This window comes from Stegodyphus dumicola, chromosome 2, assembly GCF_044657685.1.
Source record: "Stegodyphus dumicola isolate Sdum_Otavi_A_Nest chromosome 2, ASM4465768v1".
In the NCBI taxonomy this organism is placed as follows: domain Eukaryota; kingdom Metazoa; phylum Arthropoda; class Arachnida; order Araneae; family Eresidae; genus Stegodyphus; species Stegodyphus dumicola.
The window spans coordinates 37,690,708-37,712,048 of NC_140769.1; the positions used below are offsets into that span (position 1 = coordinate 37,690,708).

The window sequence follows — 21,341 nt, forward strand, 5'->3', positions numbered from 1 at the left end:
GGAAAACGTTTTAAATTACGAAATAAAAGAACATAAAACAGTCTGCACGCTGCGCACGTATTCCAGAGGTCCGAGGTTCGATTCCCGGCAAAGGCGTTGCTTATTTTTCACTTCTCCTGCTTCCAAAAAATACCTAATGTCTCTATAGTCGCGCCCGAACTAAAAGGGTGGTAGATGATGAATCTCCACACCCAGGATTTGCTTACTTCGTTATGTTTTATTTAATGTTTAAAGATGGCTCGTAGTCGTAAAGAAACAAAAACAACATTCGAAAATTGATCATTTTTTATGATAAGGATGGAAATTCCATTCGGGATATCTCTCAGTTAGTAAAAATATCCCATTTTACGGTGCAGTATGTGATAAAATGCTTTAAAGAAGAAAATCGGATCCAAAATAAAGTAAGAAGAGGTTGTCCGGAAAATAGGACTCGATGAGATCAGAGATTTATAGTGAGAAAAATCTCTGAAAAATCCACCTTTAATGTTTTAAAGATTTCTATAGAATTTACTGAAAACGTTTCTACTTCAGTTTCACTTATAACTGTTCGAAGAGTACTCAGATCAACTGGATTACATGGGCGCTTTGCTCGAGGAAAGGCTTTTGGAAGCGCAAAAAATAGAAAGCTTAGGCTTTTCTTCTCAAAATCAATGATAAATAAACCCGAAGCGTGTTTGAATGGTGTCTTATTTGCAGATGAAAGCAAATTTACATTTTTTATTCCGATGGGCGTATGGAGGAGCAAAGATGAGGAGCTTAATCCCAAGACCTTCGTTGGTACAGTAAAGCATGCCGGTGGAGGTGATCTTATGTGAAGCTGCATGCCAGCATCAGGATTAAATAATTTAGTATTTTTTGATGGCACAATGAACCATGCTTTTTATTTAAATATTTTAAAAGAAAATTTTAAATTATCCACCGAAAATTTGGACTTTGGAAACAACTTTTTTTTTTTTTTTTTTTTTTTTAATCAGGATAACAATTTTAAGCACACGGCCTACAACATTCGCCTTTTGGTAACTTTTTTGTTATAAAAGTGTTTTATTAATATATAGTATATCACCATGTTATGTTCATATGCAATGATATGTTCTGTCGATAAACTAAGTCCACCTCCGTGTAGGAACCGTCATATAACCCTTGTAGGTTATATGACACTGTTTATTCTATGTTGTAAATCTGTGACGTCAATATGTTATGTTGCAGTATGTTTATGAGATGCTATGTTATGTCGCTACTCTATGTTCACTTTTCGTGTAGGTTAAATTACGATTTGTATTTAATACTGCAAATATGTTATTCATAATGTTATGTCTCTACGCAATGTCCCTATGCTATGCTATGTCATGTCATGTCGCAATGCTGTGTTATGTTAAGTTTTTGTTACGCTACGTTATGTCGCCATGCACTGTCTACCGGTCTTGTAGATCATGACACACTGTATATTTTATGTTATAAATATGTAACAGCAATAAGTTATGTCGCTCTGCTATGTCCATATGCCATGCTATGCTATGTTGCAATACTATGCTATGATTTATGGATGCTTAACTATGTTATATCACTATGCTATGTTCACCTGTCGTGTAGGTTATATTTAATGTTCTAAATATGTTATTTTATATTCTATGCTATGTCATGTCGCAATGATATGCCATGTCATGTCTATGCTGAGCAATGTTATGTCGCCATGCAATGTTTACCTGTCTTGAAGATAATGTTATGCTGGGTATTTTATGTTGTAAACGTGTTATGTCACTATGCTATGCTTTGGGTGCATGCGGGCCCTGGACTATACCCGATTAATCTTTGACAGCCGTCTGCGTGTCCGGCCCTGCTGTCACCTGTCTATAATTGTCCACAAGTTCTGAAAACACCACCTAAATCACCAGATTTAAACCCAGTTGAACACATCTGGAGAGAATCAGAAGTTCTGGGGGATAACGGAGACACAAAATTAAAACAAAAACCGAACTAAAAACAGTAATGGTGTGAGAAATGGAAGAACATTAATGCAGATATTACAAATAAATAAATAAGTAAATAAATAAATAAATAAACTGGTGAACTTCGATGCTCAGACGTTTGAAAGCTTTTATAAATACTGCAGTATGTACTACAAAATAATAACTGACAGAAATCTCTACATATAAATAAAAGAAAGAGTCTGTCTGTGTGTATGTCTTTCATCCATGCTGCGCGTAAGCTAATAGACCCAGGGCTAAGAAATTTGGTACATAGGTGCATCTAGACAAGAGGCAGGGCACCTCGAAGCGATTTTTTCAAAATTCGGATCAGATTTTTTTTTATTTTATCTCTTTTGATGAAATCGTATCATATTGAATAGTTCCATTCTTTTAGAAATGTGGTTTTGGCAACAGTTTTTCGCTCAATGCTTTGTATATTATACTGCTGACTGTTGAAAGTATGAGATAAAATGCTGCTTTTTTCCTTTTGATTTTTGGACACGCAACACGCACATCGCAATCTTCTTATTCTGAAGTGCATGTGTCTGGCGAGGCACAACAGAAAAAATTTCCTCCCCCTCTCTCTCTTTATAAGCTAATGGCAAAGAGATTTGTATATTTTGAATTATGTCATCCACAAAGCCTAAATTTGATTGGTTATTGCTTTCGGATGATAGTTTCATTTTTTTAGAAATGTGGTTTTGACAACAGTTTTTCATTCACTGCTTTGGATATTGGACTGCTGACTCTTTTCTCTTGAAAATATGATATTTATTGCTTATTTCATTGTAATTTTTATATTATGTTTTAATTATATATAACTTTAATTATATAAAACGTTTTGCATGGTTATTTTAGGAAACAAAGTTCTTAACTTACTTTATGCTATTTGAATTCTTAAGATTTTGCAACGGGAAAATGGTTAATTTATTTATTAGGATAATTAATATTTGTATTAAAGGATATTGTTTATTTCATTGTAATTTTTTATATGTGATTAAATTTTTATTGAAAAAAATTTTTTGATAAAGTTGTTCTGCAGAGTAAAACTCTGCGCAGGTTTTAAACTTAATGTTTGGTGTTCAATTTAGGCATTTTTACGGTACATTTAAAAACCAGACAAAGGCTGGCCGTGTAGCGGCTATTACTACAGTATTACTAATATGTGCAAATTTCTTTAAAGCATACGAAGACTTTTGTGAGGTACCTTTTCCGTTACTTTTTTATTACTGATTTTTCAAAAACAAAGTTTTAATATGTTCATAAAATAATTAATGTAGTTTTGCTAAGAGAAATTTATAGATATTATTAAGAAATTTTAATTCTAGAATATTAAGTTTTAATAATGCATAAAGCGATATTTCACTGAAACTAGCAAATGTACTAACAATTTTGTGAGCCACTGTAAATCCCTTACAAAAACTTTCTTTAGATTCCTTGAACCAAGTTTCGATGTTTTTTCATGATCTTAGTATATGACGATTTGTGTTAAATAGCACAAAATCTAGATCTTTAAATTAAAGTTAGATATTTAATTCTTTTTGCTTATTTCATAACTATCAAATTTTATTTATTTATCGTACTTAAAACTAACAAAAATAAAACTTCGGGATTTGATTGTCATACATTTTTGCAAACAAAAAACATACTGGATTGGTTTATTCTTTTACTGCCCTTAAAAATAATAAAAAATAATGTATCCTTAAAGTAACGTGGTTAAATGTACTCGCAAAGTTTGTGCATTTCATTTCTTTTACGACAATATCAATAATTTATATTCATAATATGTAAATCATTAGTTACACATTAGTTACAATCATTAGTTATGAATGTATGCAAAAATCTCCTAGAATTCAATTAAAATTATAACTACATGATATTCATTAAATTTATTTCTTTTTTTCAATTGGAAGTTTGGGAAGCACATTAGTGCAGTGTCTTGGAGCTGCAGCTGAGAAATGCAACATGGAGCAAGATTCAAATGTGAACGACTTCACTGAAGCCATAAAAGAGGTCTGCAAGGAAGGTTCCAAAACAAATGAAAGTAGGTATTTTCCACAATTGATCAATTTGGTTTGCATCATTTTACTTCCCGTTGAAAACTGTTACATTTTTTTGTCAAATTACATTGAACTTTATTCTCATGTACATTAATTGTTAGATCGTTTCTCAAGTTAATTGAATGAATAAATATACAAGATAAACCCTATTAGTGACGTTTACACTTTCATATGCAGAGGTTAATTTTATAGGTGGTACAGATTGTTTTACTATTCAGCGCCAAAGGTTTCATCTGACATAGTGTCCACACGTCCTTTGCCATTCGATTTTTTATCTTGAAACCTGGAAGTGGCAATTTCCGCGACATCTTAGTCTCTACAACTTAGTAAGAATTTGTTAATATGTTTCAAGGAATTTATTCTAGCACCTATAAATAATATTTTGCAAACTTTTCTATTCAGGATTTGAAAAACAATCTAGAACTAAAAGAGTCAAATGAATAACTCTTCAGTGATTGATAGTAGAATTACAGATCCAGTTTAAAAATTAAATAGGTCAACTTTCACATTACGACGATATGGGTCATAAAACTGAAGCAACAATATTCTAAAACAATATCTTTAGCTATTAAATTAACAAGTTCATCAGAAATTAATGCAGGACTGAGATAGCTATTTTCAAATGAAAATTTTATTGCATAGATTTACTTGTTAATAGTATGTCATCTATTTATTTTTTACAACCTCTGCCGTTCATTCCAACATCTCAGTTGATTCTTTTCACTTTACGCAAAATATTTATTTATTATATTTTTGACATTCTGTTTATTGTAAATTTTTTTCCTGGCAAGGGAATTCTGCAATGACCTGAAGAAATAATAACTGGAAGGAGCAGCGCTTGGACTTTTAGAAGGATAAATGAAAAGATCCCATTATTTTATTTTTCTTGCATCACTCTTGAAGTAAATTATTCGACGCTTATTGGCTGAAAAATAACATTAGATACGTAAAGATTTTAATCACTCAGCGGTTAAAAATTTTGATATTCAAATAATTTCGAAATGCTTTTAACCACCAAGTAATCAATATGGGTTTTTTGGTTTTTCCAAATCATTTAATTGATGACAGAAGATGTTTACATAAATGGTTTAATTACTTTCTAACAACTTAAACTATATTTTCCGTATTCCATATATGTGGAGCAAATATTTCTTTAATTGCAATACTTATCTTTGCATACAATCCTGGTATTCCTACGAGATTTAACTTTTCTTTTAAGCTCAACCACTGTCTTCTTATAAAAGGCATTATGAAAACTTCACTTCACTACTCTTGCTGACAAGTTTCAACTTTTAGTTCACTTTGAACCCAAATACCAGAAAGAGTTCCTGATCATTTCAAGTGATCTTTTGCTGTTGAGTGCATACTGAAACAACTCAGTTGCTTCTCTTCTGATAACGTTGACTTAGTAGTCAACTCACCATTTTCTACCTCCCACGTTCGTCCGCTTCTGGGATCATAAAATTAAATTTTCATTTTGGGACATCTTAAACAAACTTTAGTATTGACATTCACGCACAGAATGTGAAAATGTTCTTTCAAATGCTTTTCTTAACATGCGATGCACAAAAAGCATGCTATTGTTACGAATTTTGTATATATGTAAATTATTTTTTGAGAACTTTTATGTAATCCTGTAGCATTTTTATATATACGTAAATTATTTTTTGAGAAATTTTATGAAAACCTGTAGCATTTTTTGTATATATGTAAATTGTTTTTTGAGAAAATTTATGTAAACCTGTAGCAATTTTTGTATAATGTAACATGAAATCCTCGAAACAGAAGAAGCTCTGCCGGAAAAATAAGATCACAGGTGCAAGTCTATTAACATTAAGTTAATAGTTATCTTATCAGGTTCTGTGTTCCGCCTTTCTTGCTTTGGGAACATGCAAAGACCTGACTCGGAACAGGGAGCTTACTAAAGCTATGTTCAATAAATGTGGGAAGTAGACAAGATACACAGGAAGGCTATACGAAACCCTTTATTTTTCACTCTTTACAATAATTTCCGAACTTCGGAATACAGAGACCAACCACTTTGTGGTCTGAACGTAAGAATATAAAAATATTAACTAAACTCTAACTTAACTTTGGAATAATAAACAAGGGCCTACGTGGAAGATTGGCCGTATATTAACAGGAAGCCGTATGTAGTACAGAGAACTGTTAACACTACAATACGTTTAAAATTATTAAGAGGATTAAACCTCTGGCCTGGAAGGCAACCAGCAACCGAGTAAAAACTGCTAAGGCACGCGGCCATCTTCTACTAACTCCTTCCTCTTCTTGCTTGGCAAAAAGCCACAACTTAAGTACTTGGCGTTCGCCAGACAAATTTGCATAAATAAGTTAAAGCTTTTAATTCTGGCCGGAAGTAGAAAATAAGAAGTGATAGTAAAGATTTAAAATAAAATAAACGTTAGTAAAACTTAAGATCCTTACATACTTCCCGCCAGAGTTAATTAGTTTGAAACTGAGGTCTAAAACGACCTTGTTGAAAACTTTTAGCTCTAGAACCTAACGCGAGGCCAATCTTTTATTAACATTTCTCACTAGAAACTAGAAATTTAAAAAAAAATTTGTTTTTACATTATCAGCTCCATGGACAATCACTTTTCATCTGTACTGCATCTAAACAGGAGCTTTTAGTTGAAATCTGGTTCCTTCCAGAGATCTGGAAGGAAAACTAGTTTAATGAAATGTTACACAATTAAATGGCAAGTAACATGAATATTTATATTTCTCTTAACATTCTTATTTCATTCATGACTTTATTTTAATTATCTCTGCCCGTGCTCTCTGACATGTGTTGTAAAAGAAAACACCAACCACGAATGTGTTTATGTATACGTGTTCAACACTGCCTCCTACAATCAAAACACTAACGTGTTAAAATTCAACATAGCAAGACCTCGTAACACACCCTATCTTCATCTCTAAACCCTGAGGTACTATTCTGAAAGTGGCTAACTCTGAAGTGTAGCGTCAGAGAGCCTAACTACATTCATTCAACCTTTAACACATATTCACAATAATTTGCTCTTTTTACAGTCACACGAATAAGTTAAAATTTTTGGCATTACTTTCACTTTTAACATATCACAGTATTTTTTAACGTTTAAAATAAGAGTTCACATTGTATATAAGAACATATTAACATGCCGTTAATTTTACGCAATTTAAAACATACATTAGTAGTACATTGTTAACTTCTATTCTTTTCCAAGCAAGTGCCAATTCTTCTACATTGAAATACTACATTTCAAAAGTCTTTCAGACTAAAACTTCTTTCTTGCCAGAATCTTTTAAATAAAATTTTATACAATAACTTTTACAATATTCAAGTATTTACACATTCCTATTATACATTAATTTTAGTTTTACTCGCGAGTAATTGAAAAACATAATACCAAAATAGGTAACAACTCATTTCTCGCCTTTTTGGCGATAAAGGTAGACCTCACATGAGGTAAAACGTCTTGAATTCTGCCACTTGCAGTAAGAATGAAAGATTAACTTAAGTTTGCAAAGTAACATAAAATTTTACTTCTCTTTGTGATATTCGGACATTCTTTTCTCAGCCCAGTCCTGGAAGGTAGCGAAGATTCTAGTTTGATTTATCCTCCTTCTTGTGCGGGCTCACCCTTCAGTTCCTTCCTCTAGAAGCTTTCTTTTCCCTCCAGTTCGGTCATCCTTCAATACCTTCTTTTTCGCCTCTGCCTGTGGTCTTGGCCGTTTGATGGCAGCTGGTCTTGGCGGAACCGGGACACTTCTCTCTCGTTCCTGCTTGGACCTCGTTGCTGGCCGTTAAAATTTTCCTTGTATCTTTTCCTCCGCTGCTGGTGGCCCTTCCGCAGTTCGGCGACATTTGCTGCGGAGAGTCCTGTCCGATGAGTAGATCTTCCGTTTGGGAGCCGGGTTATAGTTGCCGTTATTTCTCCTGGCTCTCTTTGCATTCGTCGTACTCCTCCCTTCTTCATTCTGGGGGTGGTCGTGCGCTCTCTTTTGTGGTCGGTGGAACGGCTTCTTTTTCTTGTTACCTTCAATTTTCCAACGGGGAAACTATCTTTTCAATTGCTCCTGCCTCCTAATGGCTTGTCCTTGTGCTTGACGTTGTTCCACCTCTGGAGCTTGTGCCTGCTGTGCCTGCCGTGCCGGATCCTGCAAAAGATCTTTGAATATTTGTATTTTATTACGGTCATAGTATGGTTTTATTTGGTCAATGTTTGCGGAGCATGTTTCACCATTCCTGGCTTTTAACACCACTACAGCCTGAGTTATTTTTTCTATGACATATGGTCCTTCAAATCGTTGAAAAAATTTGGCGGTTTTATCTTCTGGTGCTGAAGAAAGTGAATGCTTAATTTTTAATACTTCATCTCCTACTTTATAAGTTACTCCCCGTCGTTTCAAATCGTAATAGAGTTTTTGTTTTCTCTGTGCTACTTCAGTGTTCTTTTTTGCTTCTTTAATTAATTTTTCTATATCACTCATTTTAAATTCTGGGGCTCTTTGTTGAACATAAAATAATTTATCTAACGGCGTTATAATCTTTCTGACTAAAAATAACTCAGCAGGAGTTTTGCCCGTTGTAACATGTTTTGCGGTCCTAAGGGCGAAAGCAAATTCATTGACATAGTTATCCCAGCTTTTATGAAAATTTTTAACATAACTACGGATAATTTTCACTATATTTCTTTTGACCCGTTCCGCTATATTTGATTGCGGCCGATACGGGACCATTTTTAAATGACGTATGCCCAGTTTTTGGCACATGTCTTCAAATATATTACTTACAAATTGAGGACCATTATCCGATATAATTTTAGGGGCTATTTTAAAATATATTTATGTAAAATAGAATCAGTAACTAATTTCGCGGAGGCTCGTTTTAAGGGAACAATTTCGGTCCACTTACTAAAATGATCAACCATAACAAGGAGATAGCGACTTTTATTTAACTGACTTTTTGGGAAAGGGCCCAATAAATCGATGCCAATTATTTCATTTGGAAAATCGGATTTAATACTATTTAGAAACGGCCGGGCGGAAATTAATATAATTAACTGCTTGATATGTTGGGAAGGACTGGACATAAGCCCTTGTTAACTTTTGCAGTTCAGGAAAATATGCTGCCTCGCGTACGCGTTGGATAGTTTTTCGAATACCAGCATGAGAAGCTAAAGGGCTGTCATGTAACTCCTGCAGGATATTTAATCTAAGACTAGCTGGGATAACAGGTCGAAATTCGTTGTTGGCATTCGTAGTTTTTGTATAAAATAACAGACCATCTTTTAGTTCGTAATGGGCCGCCCTATTTCTTATCGCCACAATATCTTGGTGGCTAAAATTTTCAGGATCCTTTAAATACTCATAAATGTTTCCAAACTCAGGATCCTTACCCAGTTCGCTTATTACAGTTTCTCGGGAATTTATTTTACATGCTGTGAGCATTGCCACCTTTACAGTATTACCTTCTTCATCTATTTTTATTCTGGATAGGGCATCTGCTACGATATTTTCCTTTCCGGGGGTATGCTTGATTACCAGATTATATTCTTCTAGCTTGAGTGCCCATCTTATTAACCTTGGGGATAAGTTTTTCTCTGAGTACAATCTAGTTACCGCCGCATGATCAGAATACACTGTTATTGGCGGTCTTCCAAAATAGACTCGGAACTTTTGCACTGCTAACAGAACTGCAAGTGCCTCTCTCTCAGTCGCGGAATAATTTCTTTGTGTTTGATTTAAAGTTCGACTAAAAAATGCCACGGGCTGCTGATTTTCCGAAAGTACCGCTCCTACCGCATAATCCGAAGCATCCGCTGAAATTTCTAAATTCTCATCCTTTTCAGGAAATTTCAACACAGGGGCTTGCGTTAATGCTTGCTTTAATTTTTCGAAAGCACTATTGGCTTTGGCCGTCCACGAGAATCTTGCCTTTTCCTTTTTAATTTTAACAATGGTTCAGCAATAGCTGCAAAATCTTTTATAAAGGACCTATAATATGAACAAAGTCCTAGAAAAGAAGAGAGCTTCTTAGCCGTATTTGGCGGCGGATACTTCTGCACAGCGATTATTTTTGATTCGTCTGTCGCGATTCCTTTCTGAGATATTTTGTAACCTAAATATTTTAATTCAGGGGCTGCAAATTTGCACTTTTCGAAATTAACTTTTAGACCGCCCTCATTTAACAAAGAAAACACCTGTCTTAAATCCTGTACATGTTGGTCCAGATTATCACTAGTAATAATGATATCGTCTAAATAGATAAATGTGGACTTTCCAAGAACAGGCCTTAACACAATATCCATACATCGCTGAAATGTTGCCGGTGCCCCTGAAAGGCCAAACGGCATACGCAGGAATGCATAAGTGCCAGACTTGGTTATAAAAGCAGTCTTAGGCACGTCCTCCGGTCTAACCCCTATTTGAAAATAACCAGTCGTCAAGTCTAAAGTCGCCATATATTTGGTAGACGTTACGTTCCTTAGAATTTCTTCAATAATACGTAACGGATATACCGGATATTTAGTTATGGAGTTTAATTTACGATAGTCAATCGCGAAACGCCACCTTTTTAGATGTGTTAATGGATAGTCATTATTTTTCTTACATAAAACCACCGGGCTAGCATAACTACTTGAGATGGGCGTTATGATCTTTTTACGTAGCATATCGCTAATGTGCCATTCTATAATTTTTTCTTTATTCTTATCATACCGGTATGCTTTGTGGCGAACTGGCATTGAATCTCCGGTGTCAATACTATGGTTAGTAACTTGAGTAAATCCTGGAATATCACTAAATAACGAAGCAAATTCACTTACCACTTGTCGGATTCTTTGTTGCTCTTCCTTAGGCAGGTGATCAAGGTTTAACATTGGCGGTTCCGATTTTTCTTCTCGAACTGGTTTCATCGTCAGCTTAAGGGACGCTTCATTAAAATCCAGCGTTGCTTCTGCCTCTGAAAGAAAATCTATCCCTAAGATAATATGTGCTTGCAGATTCTTTACTATAAAAAACATAACCTTTACTTGTTCGTCCTTGATACGGACGTATAGCGGTAATTTACCTATGCACTTGCATCTTTCTCCTTGCGCAGCTAACACTGTCGTATTATCCGAATTATATATGCGGTATTTCCGAAAATACTTCCTAAAAAAATCTTCTGCCACACAGGAACACTGCGCGCCCGTATCCAGGAGTGCGATGGCTGGGATGTTATTCACCAACACTTCAATCTTCGGAAGAGTCTAATTTTTCACCATTACTGTATTTAACTTGAAGAAAGAGGGGTTTTCTTGGCCTTCGGATTTCCGCACCCTCCCGTCAGCAGAAATCCGTTTTAGTTTAAATCCTTTTTTTCTTTCCATGCTTTCCTTCTTTTTCCACTGGCCTTGAGACTTTTTACCTGGATCGCTATTGAACTGTCGACGTTCGCCGGCTGTTTTTGGATGCTCGGGTTTCCTTGCCCACTGATTCGCTTTGCTTCCGTAGCCGTGTGCTTGACTTTGCTGTGGTCTTGGCTCACCAAACTGGTTTCGTTGTTGATATTGGCGTCTTCTTTCAATGTCCGCCATTCTTCTACTTTCAAACTGGATTGCTAGCTCAAATAACTTTTCCAGTGTAGTCGGATTCCTTAATTCAATAAAGTCTTGTACTTGGGGAAGTAACCTCGGCAAAATCACTTGAATTATCTCAGGATCCGGACGGTTTCCATACAGGAGTTTGAAGAAGTGAATTTTTCTTAAAATAAAGGTGGAAAGATTTTCGATTATTTTCTGATATATGCTGAAAAGTTCCGCTTCTAATTTCGCACGATCCCTTACGACAGGGAAGGCTTTTACTAGGGCAGTCTTGAAATTTTTGTAAGTATAGGTGGGACTTCCTGCTTGACCCAAGAGACTTCTGCCTATACATTTGAACCAATTAAGCGCTTGGGCCCTCAAAGCGCTAGTAGCTAAGGTAACTTTCTGGAACTCGTGCACGGGGTACATCATGAAGTGGTCATCTAGTTTTTCCAAAAAACTGGTTACCGGCGAGTTTCCATTAAAAGTTGCTTCTGGTTTCATCGCTGCGCGCATGGTCTGGACGATGTAACCAAATCCTTCCAGGGCGGCAGCTGGCATTTCTGGATTCTGAGCCGCTTCTGCAGGCAGCACAGGTTCTTCTTGAAACTCGGCCATGGTTATTCTTCTTCGTCGGGCGCCACTATCAGGTTCAGTGTTTCTCCTTTCTTGCTTTGGGAACATGCAAAGACCTGACTCGGAACAGGGAGCTTACTAAAACTATGTTCAATAAATGTGGGAAGTAGACAAGATACACAGGAAGGGTATATGAAACCCTTTATTTTTCACTCTTTACAATAATTTCCGAACTTCGGAATACAGAGACCAACCACTTGTGGTCTGAACGTAAGAATATAAAAATATTAACTAATCTCTAACTTAACTTTGGAATAATAAACAAGGGCCTACGTGGAAGATTGGCCGTATATTAACAGGAAGCCGTATGTAGTACAGAGAACTGTTAACACTACAATACGTTAAAAATTATTAAGAGGATTAAACCTCTGGCCTGGAAGGCAACCAGCAACAGAGTAAAAACTGCTAAGGCACGCGGCCTTCTTCTACTAACTTCTTCCTCTTCTTGTTTGGCAAAAAGCCACAACTGAAGTACTTGGCGTTCGCCAGACAAATTTGCATAAATAAGTTAAAGCTTTCAATTCTGGCCGGAAGTAGAAAATAAGAAGTGATAGTAAAGATTTAAAATAAAATAAACGTTAGTAAAACTTAAGATCCTTACAATCTCGCTAAATAGACATCGCCAAGCTGGCGGCGGTTTTGACGACTAATTTTAATTGGTCAAATGCTCGCCAAATTTAGCAAGTCGCCAAATTTGGGGACCATTCGGTAACATTTCGATCCGGTCCCTGTATAGCTAATTGATTCTGTAATTGAATAACTGTAACTGATCTTTACATGTAACTGTAACCGTATCCGGCGCTTAGATGCAATATTAACCGCACATGCCTTCCAGTAATTTGAGAGAAATGGAAGGTACCAGAGATTTCTCACGGCCGCGTAAGATCAATGTTATACCGGAAAGAGTATCTATCAAAGAATCTCTAAGGAGATCCTAACTTAATGGAAAAAAACAAGCTATTTATTTAAATTATTCCATATACATGAAATATTTGCTTCTCTATCGAAAATTGAGATATATATATATTAATAATCACAGCTTAGTTTCTTTTAAACTTAAAAATGATTTACCTAATAGGATCCTTAGGAAATCTGAAGAATTTCCTGTCTGGTGTTTTTCGAGACGTTGTCCCACAAACACAACAGCGATACCAAGATTTGGGTTGTTTGTTAAGTAAAAGATAGAGTGAGTTAAGTCTGTTATTCACCACACCACATCAAATATTGAGAGAAATCAAAATTATATTTTTATAATAATGAATATAAATTTTTCAAAAATAATCATAAAATACGAAAAATTGTATATAACTATCAATATACTAAATTAAAAATAATCTTCAGTGGCCACTAATATTAAATAAGTTTATAAATTTTCTCAGATAAACTATTTGGTAATCTATAGCATAAATTTAAAGCTGGAGCATAATACAATTTATTAATAAAATTAATTTATGCAATCATACATGCCATTAGCTGCCGCATTATTATAAATGGCAAATTTATTCCTGATCGCTCGTTTTGTCGTAATATTATTATTAGTTGACTTTAAAGCTTAAAACTCATTTAAAAAATTTGGAAAGAAATATCAATATGCCTGCACAAGCTATAAGTATTTGTTTGCCATATGATTAATTATATAAATTGAGATTCATATGCTAAAATGCAAAGTTAATATATTAAGAATGAAAATCTAGCTGTTGTGTTATACAATGAGACAAAATATTTTTGGAGCTTGGAAATAAAATTTAATGTACTATACAAAATCAATTTTTAAAATCTATGATAGGTTTTCGAATTAAAAAAGCAAGCTTACCTCACAGAAAGAGAATCGGGTGAATTCCGGTGATCGTCTTGCGAAACATCCATCTGATGATCTGCTTAAATAGCTAGATAAAAGAACTGAAAAAAACTTTCACAAAGAACCTCTTCGAACAACGCGGTAAAAGATTTCTAATATGGCTGACGATCTTGCCTGCTATTTCGCACATGCGCAGAAAGGTACGGAGGGTGGATGGATTGCCCCTTTAAAATAAGCTTCAGGGACATACACAGAGCGTCTCTTCAGTCTGAGGGAGCCACATTTGCTTCGGGAAACCTTTACTTCTTCTCTTTAGAGATTCTTTGGTATCTATTCTCAGTTTTTCAGTTCAGAGCCAACGTCGCAGTGTTGAGGTATCTCCGTGTGGGCTTCGCTCTTTAGATGCGCTTTGCATTGCATTGCGTTCTGCTTAACCTTCTTAGTAGTTTGAAGTATAACTACTGATTATGTTCTGTGATTCTGCGAAGAGCTGTACGAATACTTCTGTGGAGAGTTCTAGAACGGTAAAGTGTTTCTTTTGGTAAATTAAATTTTATCAAGCTGTCATCGGCTCTGTGTGCTTTCAATCCATTACGAACTCATTCGTACCAAAAATATTATGAATGTACATTTTATCGTATGACATCACTGTAATCGCCACGGTGAAAATGAAAGAATTTACAACATGCAATATTCTTTAAAATATTTATCTAGGAATAGTTTTTCAAGTAATTTACAAGCTTATGGTCTCAATTAATGTGGTATTTGAAAACAGAACGTTGACAAATTTTAAACTGGGAAAAGAGATGGCGTTGCCTGAGATCTGAGTAATGAGTGTCTGAAGTAATGAAATCATCGCACATGTTAATGCTTTTCAGCAGATGTTATTTTATTTTTAATAAGTACTGAAATAGTAATCCAAAAGTTTAGATTTGTGGAGTTTCCAAACTAATGCCGGAATAGACATGGGATCAACAAACGAATCTATACATCCCACTACGGCTTATATCAGAGGAAACAAGATTACGTTACATGCCGTTGTCTTAACAAGAGAAAATACCACAAAAAGGCTCTAGAGTCATCAATGAAAAACTGTAATAAAATGTTTCATGTGAAACTATTAATTTAATGTACTAGATATAAAGTTGTGACCAAAGCACTATATGGCAGTACAATTTTTGAGACAGATAATTACAAGCTGCTTTTAATATAATAATAATAAAAATAATTTAATTTGTATAATAAGCCATTTTGAACAATAATAAATAAAGCGTAGCTAGATAAGCAACTATGATAACAAAAACAAATCGTTAGTAATAGAATAAACATTATTTTGTTTTTCGTTGCTATGAGTTACCAGACTGGCAGCGTTGAGTTGTAGTAGGCAGTCGTCACACACAATTTATGTGTTCTATATATACCTGAAAAGAAAGTGCGTAAAAAAAATTTAAATATAAATCACATCAGTTCATTCTTTCCAAGCAACAACCAATTCTTAAGCAATTTTTTTGTTGCCAAACCAGGAAACGAAAACTTTGGACACTTCAGGTTAATATGTATACGCATGAGGTAATGATTTAAATTTAATGTAATATAACAACTTTTTCTCAAAATCAATAAAAGATTTAAAGTAGTAATAGCATACTTTGTTAATTGTCTTAAGCTGAAACATAAAAACTACCAACAGCAACTATTTATTTAAATTAGTGACGTTCATGAAACATTTTCGACATACAAGGGCGACGCATGCAATCTCGTGCTTTCTTCCATGTCAGAATATGACCTTTATAATAATAATGTATTTAATGTTTTGCAATGTTATTTTTATTTCATATTTTGTAAAACTGACCAATTTTTATTAACAAACTCTACGTTTTGAAAGCAAGCAGTGGCAACACTTTTCAAAATAAAGCAGATTTTTTATCTCCAATTTGCGAAACTGTTGCCACTCTAAAAAATAAGGGCAAAAACTAACATTTTCAGAGTTTTTAATTAATATCTAGGCTGATTAAAGTCATACGAAGCTGAAAATAGTCGAAATGGCTTCCCACGAATTTTTGGAATCCGAGAAGGTACATCTTTCGTGACTCCCCGCCGTTCCAAAGGAGATGAAGCCACAAACAAACAAACAGACAGACAAACGCACATAGATTTTAATAGATAGATATAATTAATGCCATATGGGGATTTTGATACTCATTTAATTAAAAAAAAAACTTCACGATGTAGCTTTGCACTTATTCCACTGAATCGCTTCTTCATGGGACTTGCAATAACTATTTCCCTGAAATGGCAATACTTTTTATTTAACCAGGGTATGAAATCCGCTTACTGGAAACACTAAAATAAATCCTTGAAGCGTTTAGAAAATCATAGCAAAAGGACTTTTACATTCTACTGAGAAATACAGCTGATATGCAGATTCAGTTAAACATTCTTATTCTTTGAAGGCAATTAACTTTTTTTATTCCATTTGCAGAGTTCACTGAGTTCAAGGCTTGCTTTAAAGAGGGCAGTATTGCTTCTAATGAATGCCAACAAACCAATTTGGATCTGGTGAAAGATGCAGGCCTAGACCCAGAGAAGATGATATATAGTACAATTGAAGTGTGCAGGTAAATTGAAAAAGTAGCATTTTTGTATGAAAACTGTAAAAAAATACTACAAAAAGTGCAAATACGACAGTTACAGTAACTTCAAAAACAAATTAAAGTGTCAATATTTCTCAAATCTGAGAGTGATTATAATGAATTTCTGCAAGAAAAAGGGTGCTCTCAGGATTATCTTAGAAGTCTCTCTCTCTCTCTATATACATTTATATATATATATATATATACTCACACACATATGTATAAATGAGTATACACAATGCGTATCAGTATCAATAGTCATTATTGAGTATATTATTCAATTTTCTCACCTGTATAAAAATATTCTTTCAAAATTTCAAGAGGCATTTCAACTTTAAATTTTTATGCAATAATACTTCGAGTAAAGAAAAATGACAAGAATTTTCCTTTTTAGAAAAAGAAAAATGAATTTTTATATGAATATACGTTTTATTAAATTACACTCATTTTAAAATTCTCACCTTCTTTTCTACGAAAGAAGAATCATTTACAAAGTTTAAAATAAAAAAATGCTATCTGCATTTTTTTATTTTAAACTTTGTAAATGATTTCTTTATGCATTTATATATTTTTGTATTTACTTTTTTTGTGTTTAATTTCATTGTATTATTGAAAATTGATATTATTACGATTTTCCTTTTTTTACTTAGGATTAGACTTACGATTTGTAAGTCTCGTATGATACTTTGTGGTGCACTAGGATTTCTTTTTCTTTAAATTTAAAAAAAAAAAAAAAAAAAAAAAAAACTTTCTGTTTTTTGTAATTCAATTTAAAACTTTGTATAAGCCCTAATTTTGTTCGTTAATAGTGCTTGTCTCTATGATCAAAAGTCATCGATTTTTTGAATATTTCCCAGTAATCTATTGACTTTAAATTTTGTATACCCACTGTTTGTGAATAACAATACATTGTAGTGAAGCAAATTTACAATTTCGATTACAAAGTATTGAAATTTTTATATGCTATAATGCCAACTCTTAGCCCTCTTTTATAACAAGAGTGATAAGACGATATTAATTGGTCGGTTTTATACATATAAAAAAATTAACTATAATATGAAACAGAAGGCGAGGTATCGATTCTTCTATTTCAAGGTCATGATGTCATTACATCACTCTAATTTACTTTCTTTTGTACAGATTTTGTTAAAATTGATTTTATTTATTTGTTTGTTTATCTCATTGCTTCAAAGAATTGGTTAAAATTCCATAATCGGGGTGAGCGCCAAGCTTAGCGAGAGTTTTTTTATTTGGCGCGATTTTTATTTTTTGTGGTTTCCGGCTGTATGTTTTCTTGTGGCAAACCTAGAGCTTTATTTCCGTAACTGTAAGAGCGCGAATTTAGTGTAGCGAGATTTTTTTTTTTAAATTTAATTTTGAAATACTGTGTTTGTTTTTAAAAGTTTTTACCGTTTAATATTATTGTTATATATATGTTTAATATTATATTTATATAAATATTTGCAGAAGGTTAAGCTGTTGTTGGTGGGAGAATGTTGGATTTTATATGAAGTTTATAATTTAGGAATGTTTTCATTTAATTTTATTTAGTTAATTTTTTTTAGTTTTGTTTCTTGCATATGGCAATCGAAAGATGTGGAATACTTAAAGCTTTGAACGAAAGTTGTTTAGTGTGTTGAATTCCACAACGATAGTAACTTGAATATTTTAGTTAGTTTATGATGCTGAATACGCGTAATTTGCTATTCTGTTTACGTTTAAAACTGACTTCGTAGTGCTCTGATCTGATAAGTGTATACATTTATTTACTTAATAATTATTTACAAGAATTGTTTATTCTACTATTTTATGATGAATTACATATGTATAGGACTATGCTTTTACTTTCAAAGCTGTTGGACTTTGTTTTACTCATCTAGTATTTTATCATCTCATTTTACTATTCTGTTTACATAAAATAACGGCGCTTCACTACTGCAAAACTTAAAAGTTACTATTCTGTTCACGTTTAAAAACCACATTTTAGTGCTTTCATTTAGTGCGCCTAAAAAATTTCCCAAATTTTGAAGGCCAAAATAGTTTGGCGCCAACTTACCCCGCTTATAGAATTTTAGCCAAAGAATTACTTGCAAAAATTTTACCTTCCATTCCTCCATTCCATACCATATATTTTGTTTTAAAAGATGATTTTCTTAATTTTATAGTAGTACTTAATGGTATATTCTTTTCATAGGAATTAAAATTTTTAATGCCCAAAACTGCATCTGTTATAAAGGTTTGAAACTGTCAAAGGTAATAAAACAAACTCTTCACGCTCTTTTAAAAATAATAAAATGTTATAATCATATTACCTCACATGCACCGTATTATAATCTGATACATGCACCATATGAAACAGTTGCAAGCAATGAATAATACAGATGTCTAATTTTTTTAATTCGGTTTGTCATGTTTTAATGTGTTGGCAATATTCTTGGCTCTAGTGTAGAATTGGGTGCCCCTTCGATTAGCGAAAAGTTTTTTGAAATTTTGGCGATGAAACCTCACTTCTGGTTACCATGATAGTTTTAACTTTGTTTTAGCTTCCTGATTTTATTTAAATGAAAATAGATTGATGTGTACATGGGCAAATTTAAGACAGTGCACAATGCCTAGTTTGTGCAATTCTAGGATTTTTTTAAAGTGAAAACAGATCGATGTGTATATGGACACAAAGTTTGTGCAATTTTTTGTCTTCTTATTTTGGTTTTGTGTAGCGGCCATCTTGAACTCGTGCCTTCCTGGCGCCGATCTTGGCGTCAAAAAAGAATCGCCAAAAAACAAGGGGCACCGAATTGTAAACTTTTACCATATTCTTATATCTATTCTTCAATATTCTTCTCCGCCGTCTTAAAAAGTTGTACAAATACAAGAAAGTGCGGTTAATCTTTCGATTATGGTAACTTGGCGATTTTTGGCGAAAATTTGGCGACCAACCCTGCTTTAGCAACCTGCTAGTTTTTGTTTGGACGCCATTTTGTTTTCACGAAGTAAAGGCATGTTTTTTTTTACTCAAAATTTTTTTCCAACAATCTGCTAGCCGAATTACACTTATGCTAGAACTTTTATGGAACAAAAGTGCTTTATCATGACGAAGATTAGGTGCGAAATTGGGAGAAAGTGCAGAATCGCCGACTGCTTGCCGCGTTTTCAAGAATTGCACATACACGGTATCATCCATGTACACGTCGACCTATTTTCACTAAAAAAAAAATCCCAGAATTGCACAAAAATGGCATTGCGAACACTCTTGACTTTATCCATGTACACTACTAGTAACCTTTATCGAACCTTTATCTGAAGTCCTAGCTAGTAACCTTTATCGCCTTACCAAAATGTCGCCAAACTACCTGTTACCATGTTCCAAAGATTAGCCAAAAGGGCATTAGAACTTAACATTTTAGGCACCAGTGTATTTAACATCGTTTGGCTATTTTGAAGTATCGTCACTACATTGAAATTACTCTTAGAAATTTCGTAAAAAATACTATGTAGGTAGCGTAGAAAATTACGAAACTTTTTATTTGTTTTTAATGACGGATCCTTGTACCTGCAGGAGCTGTCTTTAAAAGTCCTTAAAAGTAAAAATAAAAAGAAACATTTTTGGATGACAGAAGTAAGATAAGGACTTAGTCCCGCTTGTTTTCTTAGTTACTGAAAGTTCTGTGTTTTATGTTATGCAAAAGTTAGGTATTTCCACATGATTGCCAACTTACGTTTATAGACGTAAATGAAATATTCTCTCTCTTTCAGGAGATTTGACAGCATAGTGTTATGTGTTGAGAACCACATCAAAAACGCTTGCACAGTAGATGGAAAGAACTTTTTAAGCAAGTTTTATAAGCCTGTATTCAACATAGAAAAGAACTATTGTACTAAACTATTAGGCAATAGAGATTTTAGCTTTCAGGCAACAGCATGGATTTTCAGATACGTAGCATTGATACTGTTATTTTTCTTGTTATTGTTTTTCTGCTATAATCGGAGATTGATTCAATCAGCCTCTAGCTCTAAATACAGCAATCTTTCTGGACTTAAGATAAAGCCATCCTCTATCGGCTCCCAACGAACATTTTCCTCACTTTGTTAGGGAAAATACAAAAATTTGAAAAATTATGGGATGATTTTGGATCCTCTTAAAAGCCTCTTGTTTGGGCCCTTGTGGATCGACGCAATAATTTGAGTGTAACCAGAGCTGGAGAATGTGAAAAATGTTTCTGTTTGTAATTTAGATTTTTCTTAATAAAATGTAGCATATCAAATGTATATGTCTAAGAATTATCATGTCTGTGAAATGCTATGTATATCAAATACCATGTCTATAAAGAACTTATTTACTTTTTCTTCGGTATATTGTGGTATGTTTGAGATTTGTACTTGTTTGCACAACACAACAACATTTTGCACGTGAATATGACTCTTACGAGTAATACATGGCATTTCATTAAATTACAGCTTATGCGTTTGGAACGCCTTGTTTAATTTCTAATATTAAAAGCTTATTTTTATGAAGGAAGTGTTGCGTTATTTCTCTTAATAAACCGATAAAACACTGCAAGTATATTTATAAAATTAAATAAAATGTTAATAATTATATTATCTTTTCTAATTTTGTATTTGATACGAAAATAGTTGCATTTATTCCATTAATATCGCATTTTTTCGAATTCTTAGTT

General features: G+C 33.7%; 1 protein-coding gene across 4 annotated transcripts in view; it reads left to right on the top strand.

Annotated features, from left to right (window-relative positions):
- LOC118203879 (uncharacterized) overlaps positions 1-21,016 on the top strand; it is a 35,415-nt gene extending 14,399 nt beyond the window's left edge. For 3 of the 4 annotated variants that reach the window (XM_085810595.1, XM_085810597.1, XM_085810596.1), the window contains exons 3-5: positions 3,881-4,011; positions 16,515-16,650; positions 20,419-21,016. In XM_085810595.1, the coding sequence (XP_085666721.1) occupies positions 3,881-4,011; positions 16,515-16,650; positions 20,419-20,755 (604 nt within the window). In that variant the 3' untranslated portion in view covers positions 20,756-21,016. Of the gene's footprint in view, positions 1-3,880; positions 4,012-16,514; positions 16,651-18,859; positions 18,882-20,418 lie in introns of those variants that run through there. The other variant, XM_085810598.1, reaches the window with a different exon arrangement.
- Positions 21,017-21,341: the final 325 nt, after the last annotated feature.